Source organism: Crocuta crocuta, unplaced genomic scaffold (assembly GCF_008692635.1).
Source record: "Crocuta crocuta isolate KB4526 unplaced genomic scaffold, BGI_CrCroc_1.0 scaffold113, whole genome shotgun sequence".
Classification (NCBI taxonomy): Eukaryota; Metazoa; Chordata; class Mammalia; order Carnivora; family Hyaenidae; genus Crocuta; species Crocuta crocuta.
This window is the reverse complement of record NW_027530368.1, coordinates 12,832,180-12,856,932: the sequence shown is the minus strand read 5'-3', so window position 1 is coordinate 12,856,932 and position 24,753 is coordinate 12,832,180. Positions and strand designations below refer to the sequence as shown.

The 24,753-nt window shown below is 36.0% G+C and overlaps 1 protein-coding gene across 1 annotated transcript in view; it reads left to right on the top strand.

Moving 5' to 3' along the window:
- Window positions 1–15,123, top strand: part of REL (REL proto-oncogene, NF-kB subunit) — a 29,570-nt gene extending 14,447 nt beyond the window's left edge. Inside the window, exons 4-10 of the mRNA XM_077766462.1 lie at window positions 1,068–1,159; window positions 8,832–8,972; window positions 10,074–10,178; window positions 10,903–11,115; window positions 11,901–11,969; window positions 12,098–12,163; window positions 13,347–15,123. Coding sequence (XP_077622588.1) covers window positions 1,068–1,159; window positions 8,832–8,972; window positions 10,074–10,178; window positions 10,903–11,115; window positions 11,901–11,969; window positions 12,098–12,163; window positions 13,347–14,110 — 1,450 coding nt within the window. The 3' untranslated portion in view covers window positions 14,111–15,123. The remainder of the gene's footprint in view (window positions 1–1,067; window positions 1,160–8,831; window positions 8,973–10,073; window positions 10,179–10,902; window positions 11,116–11,900; window positions 11,970–12,097; window positions 12,164–13,346) is intronic.
- Window positions 15,124–24,753: the final 9,630 nt, after the last annotated feature.

Below are 24,753 nucleotides of genomic sequence, written 5' to 3'. Positions count from 1 at the left end.
CAAAGAAGTAGAATACTTTTGAGGAAGAGGATTATGGTTTCAGGGTTTTGAGAAAGGATTATGGATTCAAGATTTATTTTTTAATTATTGGAAGCAGAGGAAAGACATGTCAAAGATATCTTAGGTGCTAACAAAATCACAAGTATGGTAAAGGTAAAGAGCATGAACATAAGACAGCACGAGCCTGGAGAAGAGCAAACAAGGCAGGTAGCCTCCTGTTGCAAAGTGCTGTTATGAAGTTTGAACAAATAGTAATGTTATTATAACCAAGTTTTGCTTCCTTATTCACACCCACCCAGCTTTAATGATGTCATGGTTTTTCCATGTGGGAACAAGTATGACTCGTGGTGGTAGGGGAGTTCCCCCCTCCATCATCTATGCTACATTATGCAAATTAGTAATATTTGTAGCTATTGAGAAGTTTTCCATAAATGACATTTTGAAACTTTTGTTAAATATTATTGTTCATATTAAATGTCTTTCTAATTTAAAACATTTCCGTGTTTTCTTATGATTATTATAACTTCATATAATATAGCATACTCCACTGCTACTAGCAGTGAAGTCAGGGCTCAGAAATCAAATGTCTATGGAATGGATCAGGGCAAGAGGACCAGCAGGCACAGTAGTAAATTGGAAAGCCCTGCATAAATGAGACTGCAGCCGTTCAGCTCCAGCCAGGTGTTTCTGTGCCAGTCTACTATTGCCAGACCTTTAGAATGTTCAAGAGAAGCCTGAAATCCAGACATTTTTATGCAGTTAACTTGATTGTTAAATGTTCATACCGTGTGTGCATTTTTTTTTTTTTTTTAAGGTAGGCAACACTTCTATGGGCTCTGCAAAAACCCATGGGCTTCAGCCTACGGGCATCTTTTTACAACTTTTTTGTTGGGGGGGATCAATTTTAGCTTGGTGGTATCAATTTCCTGTTAATCTTCATCTATGTTGGTGTGTTTGACATACGTATAGGATATAAGCTTGATTTTTGCAGTATTCTTTGGTAAAACCTCATTTATATGCCCTTGTATTTATTGTAAAGCAGTTTGAAAGTTTTGTTTTCCTTCTAGTTTTCAAAATTTGGGTATTCGATGTGTAAAGAAAAAAGAAGTAAAAGAAGCTATTATATCAAGAATAAAGGCAGGAATCAACCCTTTCAATGGTAAGTATGTTTGATATAATCATTTATGTTATTTGGGTATTGACATGTTTGTGTTAGTGAATTGTTTGTATCTTGAACCTATGCTTTAAGAGCTATCTTAAGTTCCCTGTTCACTTTTCTACTTGTTGACATATACCTCCATCTGAGGAATGAAGAATATTTAAAATCTTTCATAATACTGGAAAAAATATTCTTTGTCAGATACGGCTTTTTGGTGTCAGTGGAGAGTATCACTGTTTTCTATAAGAAAACCGCAAAAGTGTTCTGATTCTTTTTGAATGTGGCCTTCCTTTTGCCACCTCAGCAGATGGTATACATTACCTTTCCTGAATGTTGAATAAGCACTGTGGTTATATGGTACTGAAGTGCATTTAAACCAAGGGCATATTCAACAGCGAAATTTAAATGAATTCCAGTGTGGAAGAAGACATACAGAAATAGTAGAAGCTATACAAAATATTCTCATAGCGTATTTATGTATGTATAGGGCCAGATATTTACTGGTTAGTGGGTTTTGTCAGGGATGGAGTGATCTGGTGTAGTGCCTGGCAGTTGTGAGCACTGTGTATTTGGATAGATAAATGACTATACCAAGCTAAATGCTGGCATCCTACACTACGGTTAGTCTCCATTGTAGTCTTCTGCAGCTACTTAAATAAGCATAATTTGGGAATTGAACGACTATAAAATTTTCAAAAATAGATGTCTCTGTCATATTTAAGACATCCTTAATATTGTTGGGGTGCCTGGGTAGCTCAGTTGGTTAAGCGTCCGACTCTTGGTTCCAGCTCAGATTGAACCCTGTGTTGGGCTCTGATATCAGAGCCTACTTGGAATTCCCTCTCTCCTTCTCTCTCTCCCCCTCTGGGGCTCATGATCTCTCTCTTTCTCTCAAAATAAATAAATGAACTTAAAAAATAAACGATGTCCTTATATTATTGGTTTGTGTTTTTCCTGGATGTATAAAAATAAAATTTAAGGGATATGAAAGTTAATTTAAGGAATAGGTTCATAGAGGATTCTGATGCAAGTCATCCATGAATCACTCTTTGAAAAAGTCTGATATTTTTGCTAGATTCAGCTTCTCAATGATAGCATTCAAAGCCTTTGATAATCTGATCCTTGTTTTCCATTTCAACTTTGCCTCTAGCTTGCATCCTCTACCTTGCCTTCTTGTCTCTCCTTCCTCTAACAATGAGTGCACACATATGTGCTTTGTTTTTGCCATCTGAACTATTTTCCCATGTTAGAAGAGCCACATTCCTTCTTGCTACTCTGCCTTTATATACTCAATGCCCTTACACAGAATGCCCTGATTTACCTGGTGAATTCTTCCTGTTCAGCCTTCAAGTTTAAGAGTTATGTCTTTGAAGCTTTCTGTGACCTTGCCACAGAGCAAAATATTGTTTTCTGAAATGTTGTGCATCTTTCCAATATGATTTGCTATATGTATATTGTGTTTGCATGTTTCTCCTTCACTGATTCCTGAGGCTCTGAAGGACTGTCTTCTATGTATCTCTAACACAGCCTAGTGTCTGGAACATGGTAGGGCTTAATTTAAAATTTGTTGAAAGAGAAAATGAACAAATGAGTGAGTTAACACACCTTGTTTGTACTTGTCTACCCCAAATACTCAAGTTGTTTCCTTACCTGAAATGCCCTGAAAGCCTTTTCAAAAAGCTCATGAGTCCAAGGTAATACCCCCTAATATACCAGTCACTCAGCAGATGGTCATGAAAAGCTTTGTGACATCTGGTGGATTATTTAATTCTCTAGCATTTGTCTTATTAGATGGATTTTATGCTCATTGTAGATAGGATCTATGATGGAACTTGCTTATATTTTATTTTGATACCTAAACCATATATTTATATTACTGTTAAAACAAATATCTTCACAACTAAATGCCTTCAGGTAAAAGTTTCCTATTTATATACAGTAGGTTACGCATCTTAACTACTAATGCATTCATTCCTTCAATAGGTTTCTACCTCGTTAAATCTTTATAGTCATAGGTTGTTGTAGGTGCTTGGGATAAGTTAGTGAACAAAGCAAACAAATTCCTGCCTTTGAAGAGCTTCTATTTCTGTGGAGAAAGACCAACAATTAACAAATATACTAAATAAATGTAGTATGTAATTTATTCGGCAATGAAAAGTTCAAAGGGGGAAAATCAGTGTAAAGAGTCAGGAATCTGTAGTTAAGGGGAAAAGGTTATGAATTTAAATAGGGATGGTTAGAGTAGGCTTCATTCTCTTTTCTGATGTAGTTTTCATAATAGAAATTATAGTTACTATATATTATTGTTTCCCTAAAATACTGAAATAAGACCTAAAATGTACATTTCTCTTTTTTTAAGTTTATTTATTTATTTTAGAGAGGGAGAGAGTGAGAGTGAGCACAAGCAAGGGAGGGCCAGACAGAGAGAGGGTGCGGAGCCCGATGCAAGGCTCGAACCCATAAACTGTGAGATACGGACCTGAGCGGAAATCAAGAGTTGGACACTTACCCGACTGAGCCGCTCAGGTGCCCCCTCAAATGTACATTTCTAATACTAAGCAAAACAAAATCTAATCCCCTTGAAAAAAACCCAAAACACCAAAAACTAATTTAGGTAACTCGGGCCCATGGCCATGCAATCATGACCTGAGCTGAAATCAAGAGTCAGATGCTTCCAAGCGCCTGGGTGGCTTAGTTGGTTAAGTGTCCAGCTTTGGCTCAGGTCATGATCTAGTGGTGTGTGAGTTCCAGCCCTGCATTGGTCTCTGTGCTAACAGCCTGGAGCCTGCTTCAGAGTCTCTGTCTCCTTCTCTCTCTGCCTCTCACCTGCTCATATGCGTGCGTGCTCTCTCTCTCTCTCAAAAATAAATAAACATTAAAAAAAAATTAAAAAAAAAAGAGCCATACACTTAACCAACTGAGCCACCCAGGCGCCCCTCTATACATTTTAAATAGCACACTAAATGAATTATAACTAAACTTCATTTTTTTTCTGAAAATGAGACTTTTAAATGAAATGACTTTTAAATGAAATGAGGTTTTAAAATTATTAGTCTATATACTATGTATTTTTGTCCTGATGTTTACTTGTATTTCAGTAATATTTAACTGTATTGGAATTTTGGAAATGTCACATCTCTAGAACTAATAGATACACTAGCTGACTTTAAAATTTTGAATCCTTACTTCCAAGATAAATACATCATGGTAATATCTTTCTGATAAAATTCTTGTACATACTGCTTTTAGGACTAAGGAGTAATACTTATTTCTAAAGACAGATTAAGAACATTTGTTACCTTGTTGCCTTTTGGTCAAGTGTAAAGGGAAATTTTAAAATAGTTTAAGAGAAATTTAAGAGAATTTGATTGTTCTCCTGCTTTAAATTTTGCATATTTTTAAAAGCTGAGAAGCATTCTTCATATTGCAGAATAAAATACTGCGTTTTGTATTATAGAATGATACGTATATATTTAAAAACCTATAGCAAGCATTATCCTAAATGAAGAAGACATCAGAAGCATTGGCTTTGAAGTTAGGAATGAGAAAAGAATGTGTATTCTTGGCTACTTCTGTTCAACACTGTAGTGAAGAATATAGCTAGGGCAATGACACCTGATTGAAAATGCAGAAATAAAACTGTAATTATCAGAAGCTATTCTTTATGGTGAAAACTTAAAAGGACATACAAGTAGGTTATTAAAATACTAACTTAAAGGTGAATAGTATAAAATCAATATACAGATGTCAGTAGCATTCTATATATCATCAGTAAATAATTAAAGGAAATTATGTCAGAAAATATAAAGTATGTGGCAACAAATCTAAGAAATGACAGTGAAGATTTAAGGGAAAGTTATAAAATTTCATTATGAGAGGATAGAGAACACCTACAGTGAAGGAGAGATAGGTCATGTTCACTAATATCAATATTATAAAGATGGCATTTTTCTGCAAATTGATACACAGATTTAATGCAGTTCCAAACTCTTCAAATTTTTTTCATTAAATATGATAAAATTATTCTGAACAGGAAAAGGAGGATACTTTATAGAAGAGAAATAGTGATGAGAAACTGGCTTTATCAAATATTAGAATTTATTAAAAAGAGAAGTATTAATTAAGACAATGTAGTATTGGGGTGGCAATAGACAGACTGACCACTGGAGTAGAATTGTGACCCCAGAAACAGACTTAAGAAAATATGAGACTTAAGTTGGATTTTTCTATCTCTTGCTATATACAAAAGTCAGCTGAAAATGGATTACAAATTTTAGTGTAAATCAACATTTTTAAAAACTCTTGGTAAACATTTTAGTCCTTGGCATATAGAAAGAGAAGACACAAAAACAAAGTTTCATAAAACTGTTGATACATGTGATTGTATTTTTAATTTCAGTTTATTGTATTTTTCAGTTCTAGAATTTGGTTTCTTTCCTAATTGTTTCAAGTTCTGTACTAAGTTCAATTTTGTCTTGTAACTCCTTGAATACATTACATATAGTTATTTTAAATATTTTTTATTTAATAATTTTATTTATTTATTTATTTTGAGATAGAGACCATGAGCAGGGGAGGGGCAGAGAGGGAGAGGGAGAGAGAGAATCTCAAGCAGGCCCCATGCTGTCAGCACAGAGCCCAACACAGGACTCGAACTCACAAACTGTGGGATCATGACCTGAGCTGAAGTTAAGAGTCGGATGCTTAACTGACTAAACCACCCAGGCATCCTTAAATATAGTTATTTTAAATCACGTGTCTGAAGACTTCACTATTTGAATCTTTTGTGGTCTGTTTCTATAGACTGTTGTTTTTCTTTTCTTCTTTTTAATCATTTTATTTTGTCTTCTCATATGCCTGATTATTTAAAATAGAATACCAGTCATTGTATATGAAAAATTCTAAAGGTTTTATGTCTAGGATGTTGTTATTAGCCTTCAGAAGATTTTCTTATGGTAGGTGGCTAGTCCCTGGCAATCTCAGATCACCTCAAATCCGTGAATGATACAGGTTATTTGAAGGTGGACTTTGTCTCTGGATCCGATATCTTTCCAGTTCATTCTTTTTTTTAAAAAAAATGTTTTTATTTATTTTTGAGAGAGAGAGAGCATGAGCAGGGGAAGGTCAGAGAGAGAGGGAGACACAGAATCTGAAGACACGCTTTGGGCTCTGAGCTAGCTGTCAGCACAGAGCCTGATGCAGGGCTCCAATCCACGAACCATGAGATCATGACCTGAGCCAAAGTCGGACGCTTAACTGACTGAGCCACCCATGTACCCCCTTCCAGTTCATTCTTAACTCCTCAAATATATCTCCTGCAGGGCCCCAACCAAAGTATTGGGCATTTTTCAGATCCTCCATCCTCAGTATACCCTGAACTCCTTTATTTTTCCCCTACAGGTTACTAATAATTTATTGTAATTTCTTATTTTTTTAGCCACCTCTTTAGAAAATTGGCAGGCTGGGGAAAAAAAAAAGAGGCCTCTCATTCTGAACTTACCTCTCTAGGTTTCTGTGATATTGTGATTTATAATAAATATATATTTGGTCTTCACCTCCATTCCTGGCATAGAGCTCCTAAAACCTTTCTTAAGGGAAAACAGCAAAAAAAGTGAAAGGGAGTGTCTTTTGTTATTTGTAATAAACTCCTTTCAGCCACTCCTGTTATACCATATTATGTTATGATATGAACACCTGCATCACAGGTGTTATGTAATAATATTTTGACTTTTTAGTTATACAGATAGATATGTTCTTGTAGACTCCTTCAAATGCATGGCTTAAGAATACAAATGAGAGGGTGCGTAGGTGGCTCAGTCGGTTGTGTCCAACTCTTGATTTCTGTTTAGGTCATGAACTCAGAGTTGCTGAGTTTGAGCCCTGCATGGGGTTCTGCGCTGGCAGCATGAAGCCTGTTTGGGATTCTTTCATCTCTTTTCCTCTCTCTCATCCCCTCTCCTGCTCACAGTCTCTCTAAATAAATAAATGAATTAATAAAGCTAGCTTTAAAAAAAAGAATACTAATGGGAATATTTAAAAATTTTTAATGTTAATTTTGATAGAGAAAGAATGAGTAGGGGAGGGGCAGAGTGAGAGGGGGACAGAGGATCCCAAGCAGGCTCCACGCTGATAGCAATGAGCACTAATGGAATATTTTAAGTGTTCTGATAGCTACTAAGATTGTGAGCATAGTTTAAATAAAAACAGTCAAAATTGCATGGTCATTTTATTAGTTATTTCCTGTAAGGACCAAAGAATTTGGTATTTAACTGTGTTTTGAAATTTAGTATTTCAAATTTTCATACTTTCTGAAAAATAAAATTTCATAAAAAAATTCACTATGTATTTCATCCTTTTAAAAACTATGGCTGTTATGAGGGCGCCTGGGTGGCTTAGTCTGTTAAGCATCCGACTTTCGCTTAGGTCATGATCTCGCGGTTTGTGGGTTTGGGCCCCACGTCGGGCTCTGTGCTGACTGCCAGCTCAGAGCCTGGAGCCTGTTTCAGTCTGTGACTCCCTCTCTCTCTGACCCTCCCCTGCTCACGCTGTCTCTCTCTCTCTCTCTCCTAGAAATAAATAAAACATTAAAAAAAAAAAAACTATGGCTGTTATTTTTTGCTACAGCTTATGTTATTTGAAAATGCAGTCAATATTTTCTTGTTGAATGGGATTTCTCTTCAAATATCAAGTTACCAAACTATTGCTACATATATTCTGTCATAAAGAATAGGTTTTTGTATTTTTTTCAGAACTGCAAAATTTTCCTGCTGTGTTTTTGTTTCTTTTAAAGCAAACCTAATTTGTACATAAAATTCCTTATGGAAACTAGTTAGTTACCTTATATCATCTATTTTCTTCTGCATGTTTAATCCCTAACATATTGTTCCAGATTTTTAGTAGTTATTTTTATGTATGTCACTTCTGTGCAAAACATGTAAAGTGTTCTAATTGAGTTCAGTTTTTAAGAGCATACGTTTAGGATTCAACAACTTCTTAGTTTGAATTCCTTCTCTACCACTGCCTATCTGTGAAACTTTGGAGAAGTAATTTCATCTCTTTAACATCACTTCTTGGGGCACCTGGGTGGCTCAGTCAGTTAATTGTCTGACTTTGGCTCAGGTCATGATCTTGCGGTTCGTGAATTCGAGCCCGGCATCAGGCTCTGTGCTGACAGCTCAGCAAAGTGGAACTTGTTTCGGATTCTATGTCTTCCTCTCTCTCTGCCCCTCCTCCCCCTGCACTGTCTGTCTCTCAAAAATGAATAAATGTTAAAAAATGAAATTCTTTTTCTGTAAAACAGGATGATAGTAATTCTTACACAGATTTATATTCTCTTTTACATTCTTCCTATTCTCTGTTGTGTGTAACCTTCAACCATTTTGTAAAAATTTCTCAATTATTAATGTCAATTTGGGGTTCTACTCTAAATTTCAGATAACTTAGGATAGTTACTTCCTGACTTTGGCTATAACTTAATGAATACTGTTAGTGACTGACTACATGATGGTAATGATAAAAGGCATTCTTGGATTGTGTGCCATTCTATTTTGTTAGCACAGATTGGATACTGCTTAGGGTTATTGGATATGTTGGACAGGGAGGAGGACTTAGCAGGATTTTAGTTCTATATGACTATTTTACATTCTTAAAAAAATGTACTATTTATGTTCAGTTCCTGAACAACAGCTGCTTGATATTGAAGATTGTGACCTCAATGTGGTGAGGTTATGTTTTCAAGTTTTCCTCCCTGATGAACATGGTAATTTGACAACTGCTCTACCTCCTGTTGTCTCTAACCCAATATATGACAACCGTAAGTACTTTATTTTCTTATATTTGTAGCATTAGCTTGTGGTGTTTTAGCTTTTTTTAGTTTAAATTTTTTACAGTATTTTGGCAGTTAGAAAAAGTATGATCATTATAAGAAAAGTTCAAGCATTACTAAAATAACAAGAGTAATCTTCTCCGGTCTCCTTCTTCAAAGATAATCACTATCCTCAGGTACATATTAACCAATTTCTTCATATATGAAAACAAATCATTTTCATACAATATTGTTTTAGCAACTTTAAAAAAATCATCACAATTCTTTAAAAAAGTTTTTTTTCTCTTAGCAATATATCTTTAGCCTTTTTCCCCTTCATGTACCTTATTCTTTCTAGTAACTGCATATTTCTTTATATGGCTGTATAACAATTTTGTTAAATCATTATCTTATTACAAGACATTTGGTTTGCTTCCTTCTTCACTTTTTTCTCTAACAAATTGTACTTCAGTAAATATCCTGTATGTGCATATTTAGTGCAAATGTGTCTCCATCATAATTTTACAGGAGTAGAAATGTTGGCAAATGCTAGATCACAGGATATGAATATTTGTAGTTTTAGAAGATTATGAAATTGCCCTCAAAGTTTGTGTGTATTTGCTTTTATATGCATCCACTCATGGTATATGACTGCCTGTATTGCATGTAGAGGCATAGTGGGACATAGGCCTATAAAGGTGGATCAGACTATCCTCATCATGGAGAACTCTGAATTGCTAAGGAGAGTTATTGAAATTGTATTCCTAATAATAGGAAGCACGAAATTGCATTGCTATAGGGTTATAATCATGATTGAAGAGATTAATCTGGTGACAATGTGTAGGATAGATTGAAAGAATCCAAATTTAGAAACGGGGAGATTTAACTAGAGGACCCGTTGTTGCCAAGAAATGAAGTCACAAGGCTCTAAACCAGATTGGGCAATGTGGTTAAAAAGGAAAAGGACAGATGTGGGTTATTGTTGTTTTTAGTGTCCTTAATTTATTTATACACTAATGCTTTTATCTCTGTAAGTTGTTTTCCTAGAATTCTCACCCTAAAAAAGGACTAAAAAATATTACTAATTAAAAAAAAATCCTTCATGTTTAGGTGCTCCAAATACTGCAGAATTAAGGATTTGTCGTGTAAACAAGAACTGTGGAAGTGTCAGAGGAGGAGATGAAATATTTCTACTGTGTGACAAAGTTCAGAAAGGTATTTATTTCATTGTTTCACTGAATTTAGAATATACAGTGAGGTTACACCATGATAAACTCACTATAAATTGAAAATAATCTTAAATTGAAAATGCACCTCACCTGCCAAACATCATAGCTTAGGCTAGCCTACCTTAAACATGCCCAGAACACTTACGTTTGCTTGCAGATGGGCAAAATGATCTAATACAAAGCCTATTTATGATAAAGTATTGACTATGTCCTGTAATTTATCGACAACTGTACTAAAGAACAGAACAGTTGTGTCAGTTGTTTACCCTCCTGATCAGGTGGCTGATGTGGCTTGCTGACGCTGCCCAGCATCATCAGAGTATTGTACTGCATATTGCTAGCCCAAGAAAAGATTAAAATCTGAAGTACACCTTCTAATGAATGCATATTGCGTTCACACCGTCATGAAGTCAAGAAACTGTTAAGTTTAACCATTGTAAGTCTGGGACCATTTTATTTATTTATTTAATGTTTATTTATTTAGAGAGAGAAAGAGTGCATGTGGGCGAGCAGGGGAGGGGTAGAGAGAGAATCCCAAGCAGGTCCTGTGCTATCAGCACAGAGCCTAGCGTGAGGCTTGAACTCGCAAACTGTGAGATCATGACCTAAGCTCAACTGACTGAGCCACCCAGGTGCCCCCAATCTGTATTTTAGATTAATAGGTGGATTTTGTTTTCCCATTGCTATTTCTTTGCTTTTGTATTCACTAGATGACATAGAAGTTCGGTTTGTGTTGAACGATTGGGAAGCAAAAGGTATCTTTTCACAAGCTGATGTACACCGTCAAGTAGCCATTGTTTTTAAGACTCCACCATATTGCAGAGCTATAACAGAACCAGTAACAGTAAAAATGCAGTTGCGGAGACCTTCTGACCAGGAAGTTAGTGAATCTATGGATTTCAGATATCTGCCAGATGAAAAAGGTATGACTTCTTGGTGGTAATGTTTTATAGATTTTTTTTTTTAATGTTTACTTATTTTTAATTAAAGTGAGAGAGTGTGAGCATGTGGATGCAGGTGGGGGAGGGGCAGAGTGAGGGGCGCAGAAGATCCAAAGCCGGCTCCACACTGACAGCACAGAGCCCAAAGTAGGGCTCAAACTCAAGAACTGTGAGATCATGACTTGAGCTGAAGACAGACGCTTAACCAACTGAGCCACCTAGTCACCCCAATATATATTTCTTAAAGTTCTCCTAACAACATTTTCTTATTAGATATATTTGAATACAGTTATGTTTATTCATGGTTTACATTTTATTTCCTGAAATTTTTCAGCTGATTTTTTTTTTTTTTTTTTTTTTAATCTTTATGCTCTTTGCATCTCTTTCTTTAGAAAGGAATCTGGAATAGTTTCAAAGTATCTGAACTGTTCATCAAAATTTATTTTATATTTGAGGCTCTGTTTTTGTCCTTATCGTGCTCTTTTTATAGATGGAAAACTTGCCACTCAGAGACTGGTCTCCATTTTGGTTTGCTCCTTAATCTGCCCTTATTGTGTTAGTTGACATTCTTGACTTATAAGTGTTATAAGAAAACAAGATGATTATACCTTTTACTGCTGACTTGGGACACATTCTGCAACACTTACTAAATCCATATTATATATACTTGTTTAAAGCATTTTCTTCAGCAACTTATTTAGTTGTTGAAGGAGAAACAGCATAATCCTATGATGATTCACATACTTTCCTGCTTTCTTTTTAACCAGATACTTATGGCAATAAAGCAAAGAAACAAAAAACAACTCTACTTTTCCAGAAACTGTGGCAAGATTGTGGTAAGAGTATTTTGGATTGATTTGTATTTAAATAGATTTGGGGATTTTTACTTTATTCCATTTTCCAAATTTTAACTGATGTTATTTTTAAAATTGCATTTAATAATGGAAAAACTCTATCACAACAGTTAATTTTCCTGAAAGACCTAGACCTGGTCTGGGACCAACCGGAGAAGGAAGATTCATCAAAAAAGGTATTTTATCCGCTGTAGACTACTCCTTACGGTCAAAAGACCAGTGCTTTGCACAGTATATTGGAATTCCATTCTTAAGAATGAAAACTGCTTCTTTGCTATTTTCCATTCCCACACATTTTTTCATGCTTTGAATATTAAATAGATTGATCTTAGTTTAAGGTCCTGTTGGAATCTATGGTTATGTTTTTGGGATTCATTGTTTGAGAAATTACATTTGTTCATATGGTGGTAATTTTACTTAATTATTTGTGTATCATAGAAGAAGTGGTTTGGATCTGGCCAGTCGCTTATCTTAAAAAATAAAGTTTTACTGGAACACAGCCATGCTCATTTGTTGACATATTATCTGTGACTGCTCTTTTTGCACTATAGTGGCAGAATTGAGTAGTTCCAACAGAAGCTATATGGCCCACAGAGGCTAAAATATTTGGTGTATCTCCGGTTTAGATCATTCAGCCAAGGTTATTTAACTAGAAGGCTTTCCTTCCCCTTAACATTCTTAAATCAGTGCTTTTTCCTAGTTTAGTATGTACAGCAGTCACATACTATATAAATAAATACAGACTCCTTAATTTCTTTTTGACTGGGAATTTTGTGGTACCTTAGAGTTCTAGCTTGATATATCTTAGCAAATTATGTGGATTTTTTTAGTTATCTGTCATGAACATTTCCTCCATCCCTCCATTTTCTCCTAAAAATAGTGAATATGAAATGGTTTTGGCTATTTAGATTCCCATTGCCTGAAATTCTAATTTTTTTTTAAATGCTTTCTTTTTTAAAGTAATCTCTATGCCCAGTGTTGGGGCTTGAACTCAAAACCCTTAGATCAAGAGTCGTACCTTCTACTGACTGAGCCAGCCAAGGACCCCTGAAATTCTGGGATTTATTTTTCGCTTTTCAAAAATACCTTCTAGGGCCTTAGAAACTAGATTTTCATATTTAGCTGGAGTAAAGTTAACTATGCCAAAATAACTTACAAAATTAAAGGTATTTGTAAAATAGTAAGTGTTAGAGTGCAGCTTTAGACTCATAATAATTTTAGTGCAATTTAATATTTTTATCTAAGCTGTTAGTTTCCTTGAAAATGTTTTTTATTAGTGTGTTTATGCAATTTTAATTTAGAGATAATATTTTTATACTTTTATTTCAGTTTTGTAAAAATATATTTTCCTTCCCACAGAATCAAACTTTTCTCATGGTGCAGTTTTAACAGATATGCCCAGGAGCACAGGCATTTCAAGTCAAACAGATTCCTACTATTCTTCATCTGTGTCCATCTCGAGTGCATTGTCACATCATACTTCAACCATACCTGCAATGGGATCTCAGCCTTCAAGCTGGTCTTCAGGGGCCCACCCCACCTCACGCTCCGTCAATACAAATCCACTGAGTAGTTTTTCAACAGGGACACTTTCCTCTAATTCACAAGGTATCTCATCATATCTGGAAATACCTCTTGTGAGTGATTTGAATGCCTCTAATGCTTGCATTTATAACAATACTAATGACATAGGCAGAATGGAAACATCATCCATGTCATCCGCTGATTTATATGGTATTTCTGATGCCAACATGCTATCGAATTGCCCTGTGAATATGAATGACAGCATGAGGGAGTCTGATAATCCAAGACTTGTGAGCATGAATCTTGAAAACCCCTCATGTAATTCAGTGTTAGACCCGAGAGACTTGAGACAGCTCCATCAGATGTCCTCATCCAGTATGTCAGCAGGCGCCAGTTCCAGTTCTGCTACTTTTGTTTCACAGTCTGAGGCGTTTGAGGGATCTGACTTCAATTGTACAGATAACAGTATGATAAATGAGTCAGGGCCATCAAACGGTACTAATCCGAACAGTCATGGCTTTGTTCATAGTCAGTATTCGGGTATTGGCACTATGCAGAATGAGCAATTGAGCGACTCATTTGCATTTGAATATTTTTAAGGTAACTTGTGTGATTTAAATGGTTACTCAAGATTTAAATCCTTTGAAATGTTTGTAACCATTTTGATGTTACCTATATAGATACGGTATTTTATATTTCTCTGACTGAGACTATAACATAGGGTTTTGTTTTGTTTTGTTTTTCATTTAAGAGATGACAGTTCAAAACTTCTTTATCAGAGAGAAGTATAAAACTTTGGGTATGTAGGGCATTCCTCTAACAGGCAGTCTTGGCTCTGGAGCTCCTTGTTTAGCTGGCAGAGAATTTGTCAGGACATAATGAAAGATGAATCTTCAGTGCTGAAGCTACAGCTTGGAAGAGAGGGATGAACTCATTTCCTAACTTCAGGAAGAGGAAAGAAGTCATCCAGCATTTACAGAAGACCTCTGCTTCAAAGAGTAGATAAATCTACATAGACTGTACTTCTAGGCTAGGACGACTTTTAGAATCTGACATCCACTGAAGGTTTATTAAACTAGCACATACTTCAGCATAGGTTAAATCATTATTTGACCATAAGAAGTGTATAATGAATTGGTGCCGTGTTAAATATTGAATAAAACCAATTTTCCCATTAACCACCCCCCCGCCCCCACACACACAACTTTGGGTATATTGAATATAAAGCTAGAAAGTACCATAAAAGGAAAATTCTGAAGTAGAAATTTAAAAGGGCCTTACTGTTTCTTCTTTTGAAACATGTGACCTGATACTGTGTGCGGTGGGAATTTTCTTTAGAGTCCTACCCCATTTCCCCAGGACAGAATGAGGAGAAGGTGAGAGCAAGGCTCTGGTTTTTCCAAATATACTTTTTTATACTTCTTTTATATTGTATTAATGTATTCTTAGGTAAATGAATTAACTGATATTTGCTTTTAAGCAAATTTAAGGTAAAACCTGTAATGACTATGTCATTGGGAAAATGAATTACTTATTATTTTTGAGACCCATGGGCCAAGGTGACCCCTAAGGGGTTTTCTGGAGTTTCTTAGATTTTTTTTTTTTTTTTTTTTTTTTAAAGAGAGAGAGAGAGTGAGTGTGAACTGGGGAAAAGGGGCAGAAGGAAAGAGAATCTTGAACAGGCTCCACACTCCTTGCGGAGTTCGATGCAGGGGTCGATCCCATGACCCTGGCTAGGAATCATATTGGGATGCATAAACTGACTAAGCCACCCAGGTGCCCCTGAGTTTCTTAGATTTAAATGCAAATTAAAGATCTTTAAAAATTTAACTTGGACAGAAGAGAGTTAAAGTAAGCTTTCAAGGTAGGGGAAGTTCTCTACATTTTGGACTTAAATCTCTACCTTTAGAATTGCTTGTGATTTTAGCTTTACATCCATGTCTTTAAGGTGAAGAAGTTTCCTTAGACCTCTCTTCTTAATGCTTCCTGACTCATTATGATCTCATCCAATTTTATGCTCGCTTCCTAAATTTTACCCTTAGACCTATCCCCTGACCTCCAGACTTGGAGCTTACATATGTATGTAAAACTGTTTATTTGACATCTCTACTCAGAACCTAATTAAAGCTCAGACTCAACATAATCAAAACTGAGTTCTTGATCTTCCCTCCCAAACTTGCTTCTCCTTCAGTCTTCCCGAACTTACTAATGACAGTGTCATGCTCCTAAAGTTGGTCAGGTCCAAAACGATGGAGTTATCCTCCATTCTTTATCTCCAAATCCAGTCCACCAGCAAATCTGGTAGGCCCTGCCTTCAAATATATCCAGAGCTCACCACCTATGACCTCTACTATCAACTTCTTGTTCTAAGCCACTATCATATCATCTCTTGCCTAGAAGCTATAGCCTTCCAGAATGCTGTTACATCCTTGTGTCCCTACTGTCTGTTCTCCCAAAAGTAGCCAGAATAATTATTTTTAAAACAAGTCAAATGGTAGCATTTGACTGAGCATTCATCTGCTCAGACAATCCAGTGGCTCCCTACTCCCACACACCGTAAAGACCAAAGTCCTTAAAAGTAGCAGGCCCACACTCCCTCTCCTGCCTCATCTCTTACCGTTTTCTTTTCCTCATTTAGCTCCAGACACTTGGAGCCTCTCTTAAAAAAAAACACCAAGTATACTCGTGCCTCAGACTCTTTATATTTGGTATCCTCCCTGCCTTGCCTGTTTTTCTCTCAGATACATGCATAACTCACTTCTTAACATCCTTCCCTCAACTGTTGAGATTCTTTCAACTTACTGATCAAGGCCTTACTCAACTATCTACACATCAACACCCCATGCCCCCGCTCCCTTATATTGGTCTATAGCACTTATCAGTATCTGACTTTACTCAGCATTTGTTTATTGAATCCCCAGTTTGTAGAACAGTGTCTGCTTTCTAGTAAGCACCCAGTAAATATTTCAAAGTACTACTAATAGAACGTTGTTTTTTGAAAGACCAGCTCTAATTATTAGATGCTTATGATTTTTACAATTCTGTTTAGTGTGACATTGGGTTTATGTCAGAATCATGTACCTTCAGGTCACAGATTAATACTGGTAATCCAAATTGTTTGAAAGCAAAGCAATCTCAGTGGCAAAACCATGGTAGAATTTAGGCAGCAACAATAGTTGTGATGGAATTGTCATGATGCTAAGTAAATAGCTTGTCAAAGATTTAGTCTATTTTACAACCAGAACCTCCCATAAATACGGAGCATGTTCTGAGCTAGAAATGGTGTGTCATTTCACTTACATAGCATCCAAGCAAACCAATAAGTTTATTGGAACAATCAAAATGGGAAATGTGTGGATGTCATGTAAATTAAAATTCTGAGTTGAATGATACTGGGAAATGGGAAGGAGAGCAAGATAAGACTGGAGGTCAGGACAGTTTCGGAAGCAGAAGAAAAAAATTAAACACAAGTATGATTAATATTTCTCAGAAATTTGATTTCAAGTCAAGGCATTTGTTATGTAATTTAAAAAACCATAAGCATATAACTTACTTTAGAAGTACTTACTAGTAAGAAGGAAAAACTTGGAAGGCATAATTTCTTTTCTGTTCAAAATATGAACCCAGGATATCTCTAGATAGTGGTTCATAGGTGGTGAGGGTTTTTAAAAATATAGACTCCTATAATTTTATATTAGCACTAGCAAGCTTAAACACAGACTATTAGAATATCTAAGTGGAATGTTTTTCATTAAATAAGCCATTGACTTGTTTTGCAGGTTTGTTTGTTTTTTCTGTGTAAGCCATATTAAGGTACTACTACATCTGTGTTTAGAGTGTTTCCAAGGATTTCTCATTTTTCGGGTGCTACTTACTGATTGCAGAATTTGTAATTTTTGAATTTGGGAGCCTGCTTCTCTATCTCTAAATGTATTTATGCTCTCACACTTAGTTTCCAAGGAAAAAGTGCCCTTCTGCCTTTCTAAATAACTCTACTTGTACCCTAGACCACTCTCTCTCCCCCATCTTGTTTTTATGTCCTCACATCACCATTTAGTGCCGGTTTTCTTTGTATAAATGTGGTAAATGTCTTCTCTAGTCTAAAAAGAAAGCAAACAAGAATCTTTCCTACCAACGTCATGCTCTTTCCTTCACATCGGGACTTGGGAAATGCTTTCAGCCTCCACTTCCTCAGCTCCCAGTCATTTTTTTTGGCTTATTAATCTTTTACCTCCTACTGTTTTCTTACAATATTCTGGGGAAAGGGCCAGAGGCCCTTGTCAAATCTTGCACTCTCCTGGTCAAATCTAGTGTCTTGTTATCAGTTCTCACTCTGCCTGACCTATCCATTAACTTTCTTCCCTGTTGACCAGTCCCCCCTTGGATGCTCCTCCCAGGTTTCTATGGTAGATAGGATTCCTCTCTGAGGGTAACATTTTTTCCAGAGTCTCATCCCCAGCCCTCATTTGGTGCTATTTTTCCCCCTGGGTGGCCTTATCAACACCTGTAGTTTCAGCTTTCTCTCATGCTACCCACACTTACCTTTATAAACTGGCTCCCCTTTGGATTCTCTACTTTCATTAATGGGATTGCCATTTACCCTGCCACCCAGAATAGTTACTAGGAACTTCAAAGTCACATTTTATTCCTTTTCTCCCTCACACTCATACTTAGTTATCAAGTCTTTTTAATTCTGCCTCATAAAAATGCCTTGCATTTGTCCCTCCTTCCTTCCTAGCGCTTTCTTAGTACAGGCCTTTATTCCTTTTCCTCAATGGGAACCTTCTATATGCTCTGGTTAAAAATAATGCACATTCTCCTTAAGTCCTATTATGTAGCTGGCATCCCTTGAAAAATCTCGGGCTGCTAGGCCTCTATGCCTTTAACATGTTATTCACTCGGCCTCGCCTCTGCTCTTTATCAACAACACGTATCCTCCCCCCTCTTAATATAAAAATCTATTTATTATAACTAGCATAAAACATTTTTTGCATCAATTGTAATTTAGGCTGAATAATGCCGTACTACTACTGTACTGAAGCCCTCTTTTGAGCCTACAACAAATAATCTGTAATACTTATGGAAAGCATTACCATAGCAACCTATATTGATGTCACAAGCTTAGGCTTCTGACTTCATTGCATAATGCAGTAGCAACTGGATTTGCAGCAGAAACCCCCTGCTAAAGAACAAGTACCTTGGTTCACAGCAAAGAGGACAAAGGAAAACAGCAAGTTACAGGGATTTGGAAGAAAGGAATTACTAATACCTTGTAGTAGGTAATTAGCTAGCTCACAAAGATAAAGAGGACACTTTGAAATAAAAACGCATATGGGGCACCCGGATGGCTCAGTCACCCGAGTGGCATCTGGGTGGCTCAGCAGACCTGGTGGCATCCGGCTTAGGTCATGATGTCATGGGTTGGTGAGTTTGAACTCTGTGTTAGTCTCCACGCTAACAATGCAGAGCCTGCTTGGGGTTCTTTTTCTCCACCCCTCCACCATGCGGACTCTCTCAAAATAAATAAATAAACTTTTTTAAAAAAAGCATATAGGTAGGGTTTTTTATTTTTTGAAATAGTAATGGGTAAAGGATATGATTGATGTCCTAATCTTAATTTTAATAAAAATAAAAATGTCATATTATATAGCTCTATCTAGTTAAGTATGTTTTTATATGTCTTAGAGTGGAAAATGAGAGATGATATCTGTTAATGAGTATGATGCCTCTCATGTTTATACTGGGTACATTAAATCATTAAGTGTTTATTTTACCATGCAGATGTTCATCCTCATTAGAAAACAAATAAGTGGCGTGGCTTTGCTAATTTAAAAGTTAGAAAAATTTTAATGATATCCTTTTTTAGACCTAATCTTTCCACTGGAGCCTACAACCTGTTCATTATGTCAGTTGGTCTAGATTTTTACTATACAGTAAATTTCAGAATCGAGCTTGTTTTGGAATCTGAAAAGGCATTTACACTAATAAACTTCCTCACCAGAAACTAAGCAGCATGTACCCTTTAAGACTGGGCTTCTCCTCCGTGAAACTTCGTCCTTCCCCACTTGAGGCGCAGCTCTGTGCGTGCGCCTGCTGCCGAGCTCCTCTCACTCAGGTATAGTCCTTTAAGGTTTGTCTCATTCGTCTTTTGGACTCCATCACTTAGCAACATCCATGGCATCATTGGTGATGAATAAATGGTAGCTATTCATTAAAGAGGGAAGGGTAAAACTTATAGAGGATTATAAAACTGTAGACAAGGGTATGATTTTTAAAGGGAAAGGCACTTAAGCTGGCAGAAAAAGCAGTGATGCCAAGATTACCCAGCTTGTGAAATACTTTCCTCTCTGCCTCCTATATTTCTATTAGGTAGAAATTATAATAGTTATGAGGATTGTTTCACATCTCTGACCTTGCTCCTTTTCTCTGCTATATATGGCAGTTTTAATCTCCTTCTATGCATTTCTTCAACACCGTACTGTTGCACAGACACTCCAGTATTAATGTAACAAATCACACAGCACATTTTTAAAAGTTTATTTATTTATTTGGGGGGAGGGGCAAGGAGAGATTGAGAGAGAATCCCAAGCAGGCTCCGCGCTCGAACTCATGAACTGTGAGATCATGACCTGAGCCAAAATTAGAAGTCAGATGCTTAGCCAACTGAGCCACCCAGGCACCCCTATACTTTTTTTCCCACATAGCACATTTTTGTATGTCTGATGTGCAAAGCACAATGTTGGGTGCTAGAAATGAAACAGAGGTGACAGAGATAAAACTCTTGCTCTCACAGATGTCAGTCTTTTTAAGAGTTAAAATACTCCGCACAGTGCAAAAAGTGGACTAGTTTTAAGTGTACAGCTTGATGAATTTTTAAATATGTAAATAATCATTTCCAGCACCTCAGAAGTTTCCTCCATGCTCTTGCCAATATACAGTGCAAAACCACTATTCTTTATTCTGTCATCAGAACCTACTATGTATCATAATGGCCTTTTAAATTGGTAACTGGGTTTCTCTAAAAGCTGGATTGTCAGTTTTTAACCTAATGTTTCAGAAAAAAATTTGACTGTCCATGTTGAGAGAGACTTGGAATTGGTGATCTAGGCTGCCCAGTAGTGCCAAATACTTTGTTATATAATAAGTTGATACATTGGGAAATTAAAGAAATTGCCATGTGATATTAAATAGCATGGGGGAAATGGAAAGAGTAGGGATTTTTTTGTCAGAACATCTAAGTTTGAATCTTCAGCTCTGCAACTTACATGTTCTGTAATACTTAACAAATCACACCTTCTGTGGGCCTCTCTTCAGATATAAAATGCAGATAATACCCTGCTTACCTACCTCACAAGATGTGTTGTTTTAAATAAAATAATGTACAATGTAAGTAGTGCTAATGAAATATTAATAAACCAACATTTGGGTGTACCCTGTGGCCCTAAGTAATCTAAATCCAAACACTCCTTCTAATATATGGCAGAGTGAGAAAAATCTCTGTGGAGGAGATTCCTTAGTAGGAACCCTGAGATGCAGTTCTCTTTAGAGTGGCTATCTGTTTTGCCCAGATCTGGAGGCTCTTCATTTGGCCTTACTTTTTACAGAACCATTTTCTATTATATTCTGTTATATAGCAAACATAAGGTCATTTCCAGTTCTCAAATCCTAGGCCCCTTAATTTCTTTGCTAAAGTTGATTATGAGTTGGGAGTTGTGGCCCTCTCTTCTTAAAAGGGAGCTTCATCATAGCCAATGAAAGATTTCTGATCTGTTTGGTTTTTTTTTTTCCTGGGGTTGAGTATAAAAAGGGCAAAATTAGGATGCTTTTCGTAACACATAGAATAAAAAATTTCATGCCATTTAACCTTTTTAAGCCCAGGAGTGGGCAGGTAATAAGAGATAAATGTATGGTCTATGTCCAATTTTATGGTTTTCTCTAAGACTTAAGTCAAATTACTATTTTAACTAATACATCTTAGCAGAATTTAAAGCACAGACTTAAAATCAGTGGATAAGATTGAATCTCAAAAGTAATTGTAATTTTTTTCATGATACAGAAGTATAAGTTAAGAAAAAAACATTATATCCCCACTACTGTCACTAATAAATAAAACACAGATAAAAATTTTAAACATTCATTTCTCCTAAAGATTTTCTAAATATTTTTTCAATTCAAAATATCTATAGCTTTAGGAAAAAATACCACTTGCTAGTAATTATCTATTTAAAGGGGGCAGAATTTATCATTTGTCACTTACCACTCATTTCCACTTCAGTTTCCTATTGGACTTCCAAAAATTTAAAGAATCTTAAATTTTTAAAGAATTCAAATTATTTAAAAATTTTCTTTAAACAGCTATGTGTGAACAGTAATATACAATAATTAGTAAATAATGGTGCTTCAATAAATCAAGTTTTCAGGGATATCAGCAGAGTAAACAAAGTATGTTTTTGACAAAAGTAAACATCTTGCCTGTTTTTCTTCTTTATTATCTAATCAAAGTAGTATGGCTTTGCATAAATTGTAGTAATAGAGAAGATGGAGTATTTGGGGATCTATTTGTGGAATTTAGTCTCAGAGACTTCACTGGGAACATGGTGCAGACTCGATGAACCCTTGAGAATGTCTTATGTAAAGGGGTGCCTGAGTGGCTCAGTCAGTTGAGCATCTGACTCTTCATTCTGGTTCTGATAATGATCCCAGGGTCATGGGATCAAGCCCTGCGTCAAGTTCCATGTTGAGCATGGAGCCTGCTTAAGATTCTCTCTCCCTCTGCCCCTCCCCTGCTTGTGCTCTTTCTGTCTCAAATAAAAAAATAATAAAATGACTTTAAAAGAATGTACTTAAAATTGCTGTTAACTAATGAATTACCCTTCTTAGGGACGATAATAAATTTGAAGGCACTGTAAAAGTGGTTTTTCTTAAGTTCTCAGGTATTCAATTATTTATGTTAAATGTGACATCAAGATGTAATCATTTGTACAATGTCAAAATGGTTTTTGTTGTACAGAATATTTTATTACCTTTGTATTATCTTTGTATACAGTGATTTTTTTTCGTGGTAATAAATGGAAAAAACTCAAAGACTTAAAATTTTGTTGTGATTTGACTAAAACTATTGATGAGATTTTGTTATTTATAGCATCCTCCTTGGGAAAGGTAGTTTGGTTGCTTAGAAACATTAGGCATTTTTATAGAAAGCTATAATGAATATACCTGCATATGTAACTGTTCTTTGAAATGATCATTTTTGTAGAGTGCTAAAATGCATTTTTAAAAGATTTTCATTTTCTGCCTTCCTGACATTTCCTGCCTCTCCCCCTTCCTGTATATTTCAGGACAAAAGTCATTTGCTTATTCTGAGCAAGGTACTGGTAGGTACTTTGCCACAGGCAGAGGTGATGCACCAGCCTGGGGCTGCTGGGTGGAGCCTAAGGAGAACAGATGAGGGTGGTAGAGAGGGGACTCTCCAGTGTCTGGAATAAGGTATAGGAGATGATTGGTTATTTAGGAGGGGGACTGATCTAACAAGTAAATAAATAAGGCTAATGGAAGCCAGATTTCTGTCAAAGGTATTACAAATATGATAAGGGAGAAAACTAGAATAAGGTTGGAATGGGAAGTACTGGTATACAACTCCCAATTTTCAATATGTGTATGTGTGTGTATACGTGTATATATGCATTTGCATTTGCAAGTAACAAATTATAACCCATCAAATAAAACAGGAAGCCACAAAACCTCAAGAAGGGAAAGTTCTACCTTTCAGTGGAATGCTAACCAATAAATGTAAAAGGAATAGTGGGATTAGAAAATCAGTATTTGACAAATCTTCAGTAAATGCTAAAATCAGTAGATGAAAGTTTGATGGTCTCCGTATAAGGTACTCATTAATTAAAGGGGAAAAAAAGAGTAACTATAAAAGTGGAAGAGCCTGGCAGACGCTACCTTCACTAAGTGATTAAAATCCAGTCATCAGTACCTGTACAAATCAAAATTGTATGATACCTGATAATATGCAAGAAGATACTATCTCATATGGTGTTCCTGCTAGATAGGTGCAACCTGAGTCTAATAATAAGGAAACATCAGGCAAACCCAAATTGAGGAGCAATCTACAAAATAACTGACCTGAAATGTTCAAAAATATTAAACTAATGAAAGCCAAGGTAAGACAAACTATTTCAGATTAGTGGAGACTAAAGAAACAACAGTTATGTGCAAAGCTTGATTCTTTGCCTGTGAAAGTCACCGTTGGGACAACTGGTGAGACTTAAGTGGGATCTGTGGATTACGTAGTCATAATATCCATGTTAAATCCTGAGTTGAAAGTTCTGTTGTGGCGAAGAAGAATGTCTTAGTTTGTAGAAATTACACACTAAAGTATTCAGGGTGGTGGGGAATCACTGGCTCAATGGTTCAGGGGTAAAGGTTCTTTGTACTTTTCTTGCAACTTTCCTGTAGGTTTGAAATTATTTCAAAATGAAAAAAATTAAATGAATATCATAAAAGCAGTATTTTTTTCCATAATAAAGCGGTGCCTAGGGGCCTCAGTCAGTTATGTGTTTGACCCTTGATTTCTGTTCAGGTCATGATCACAGTTTGTGAGTTTTGAGCCCCATGTCAGGCTCTGTGCTAACAGTGCAGAGCCTGCTTGGGATTCTCTCTCCCTCTTTCTCTGCCCCTCCTGTGTGCACTTTCTCTCTCTCAAAATAAAAACCTTAAAAAAAAAAAAGGGTACCATTTCAAAAAATCCAAAAAGCTGGCATCAAAGCTCATTCTCTTTACATAGGCTTAATAATCAAGGATAAAGCTCCGAAAGAAAAGATCAGCCTAAGTAAAATGTTTTTACCTTTGGAAATGGAAATTTAACTTCTAAGTTTTCATGTAACTTGTTAATGTCACCAGTTATCTTACTTGGGAAATTTTTTCTTTTACTTTTCCAGGTATTCAGAGTTGTGTTTCCTAAACTAAATCACAGACTATATTTGGAACAAAGAAATACTAAGAAGTACAATAGGCCCTTTCTCTAAGCGTTATTAAAGACTTAATTTAAACAAAGCTACAAAAAACTAAATAAAAAATAAAGCTACGAGAGGAGATCACAAAACTAATTTAGAAATGATTTTATAGAGGCAAAAGTGAAACTATTATAGCACTCTCATTACTTAATGTTCCCGGTTCTACATAAAACAAATACCTAACATTAATTTTTAACAACCTGTGTCTCACAATATATGAA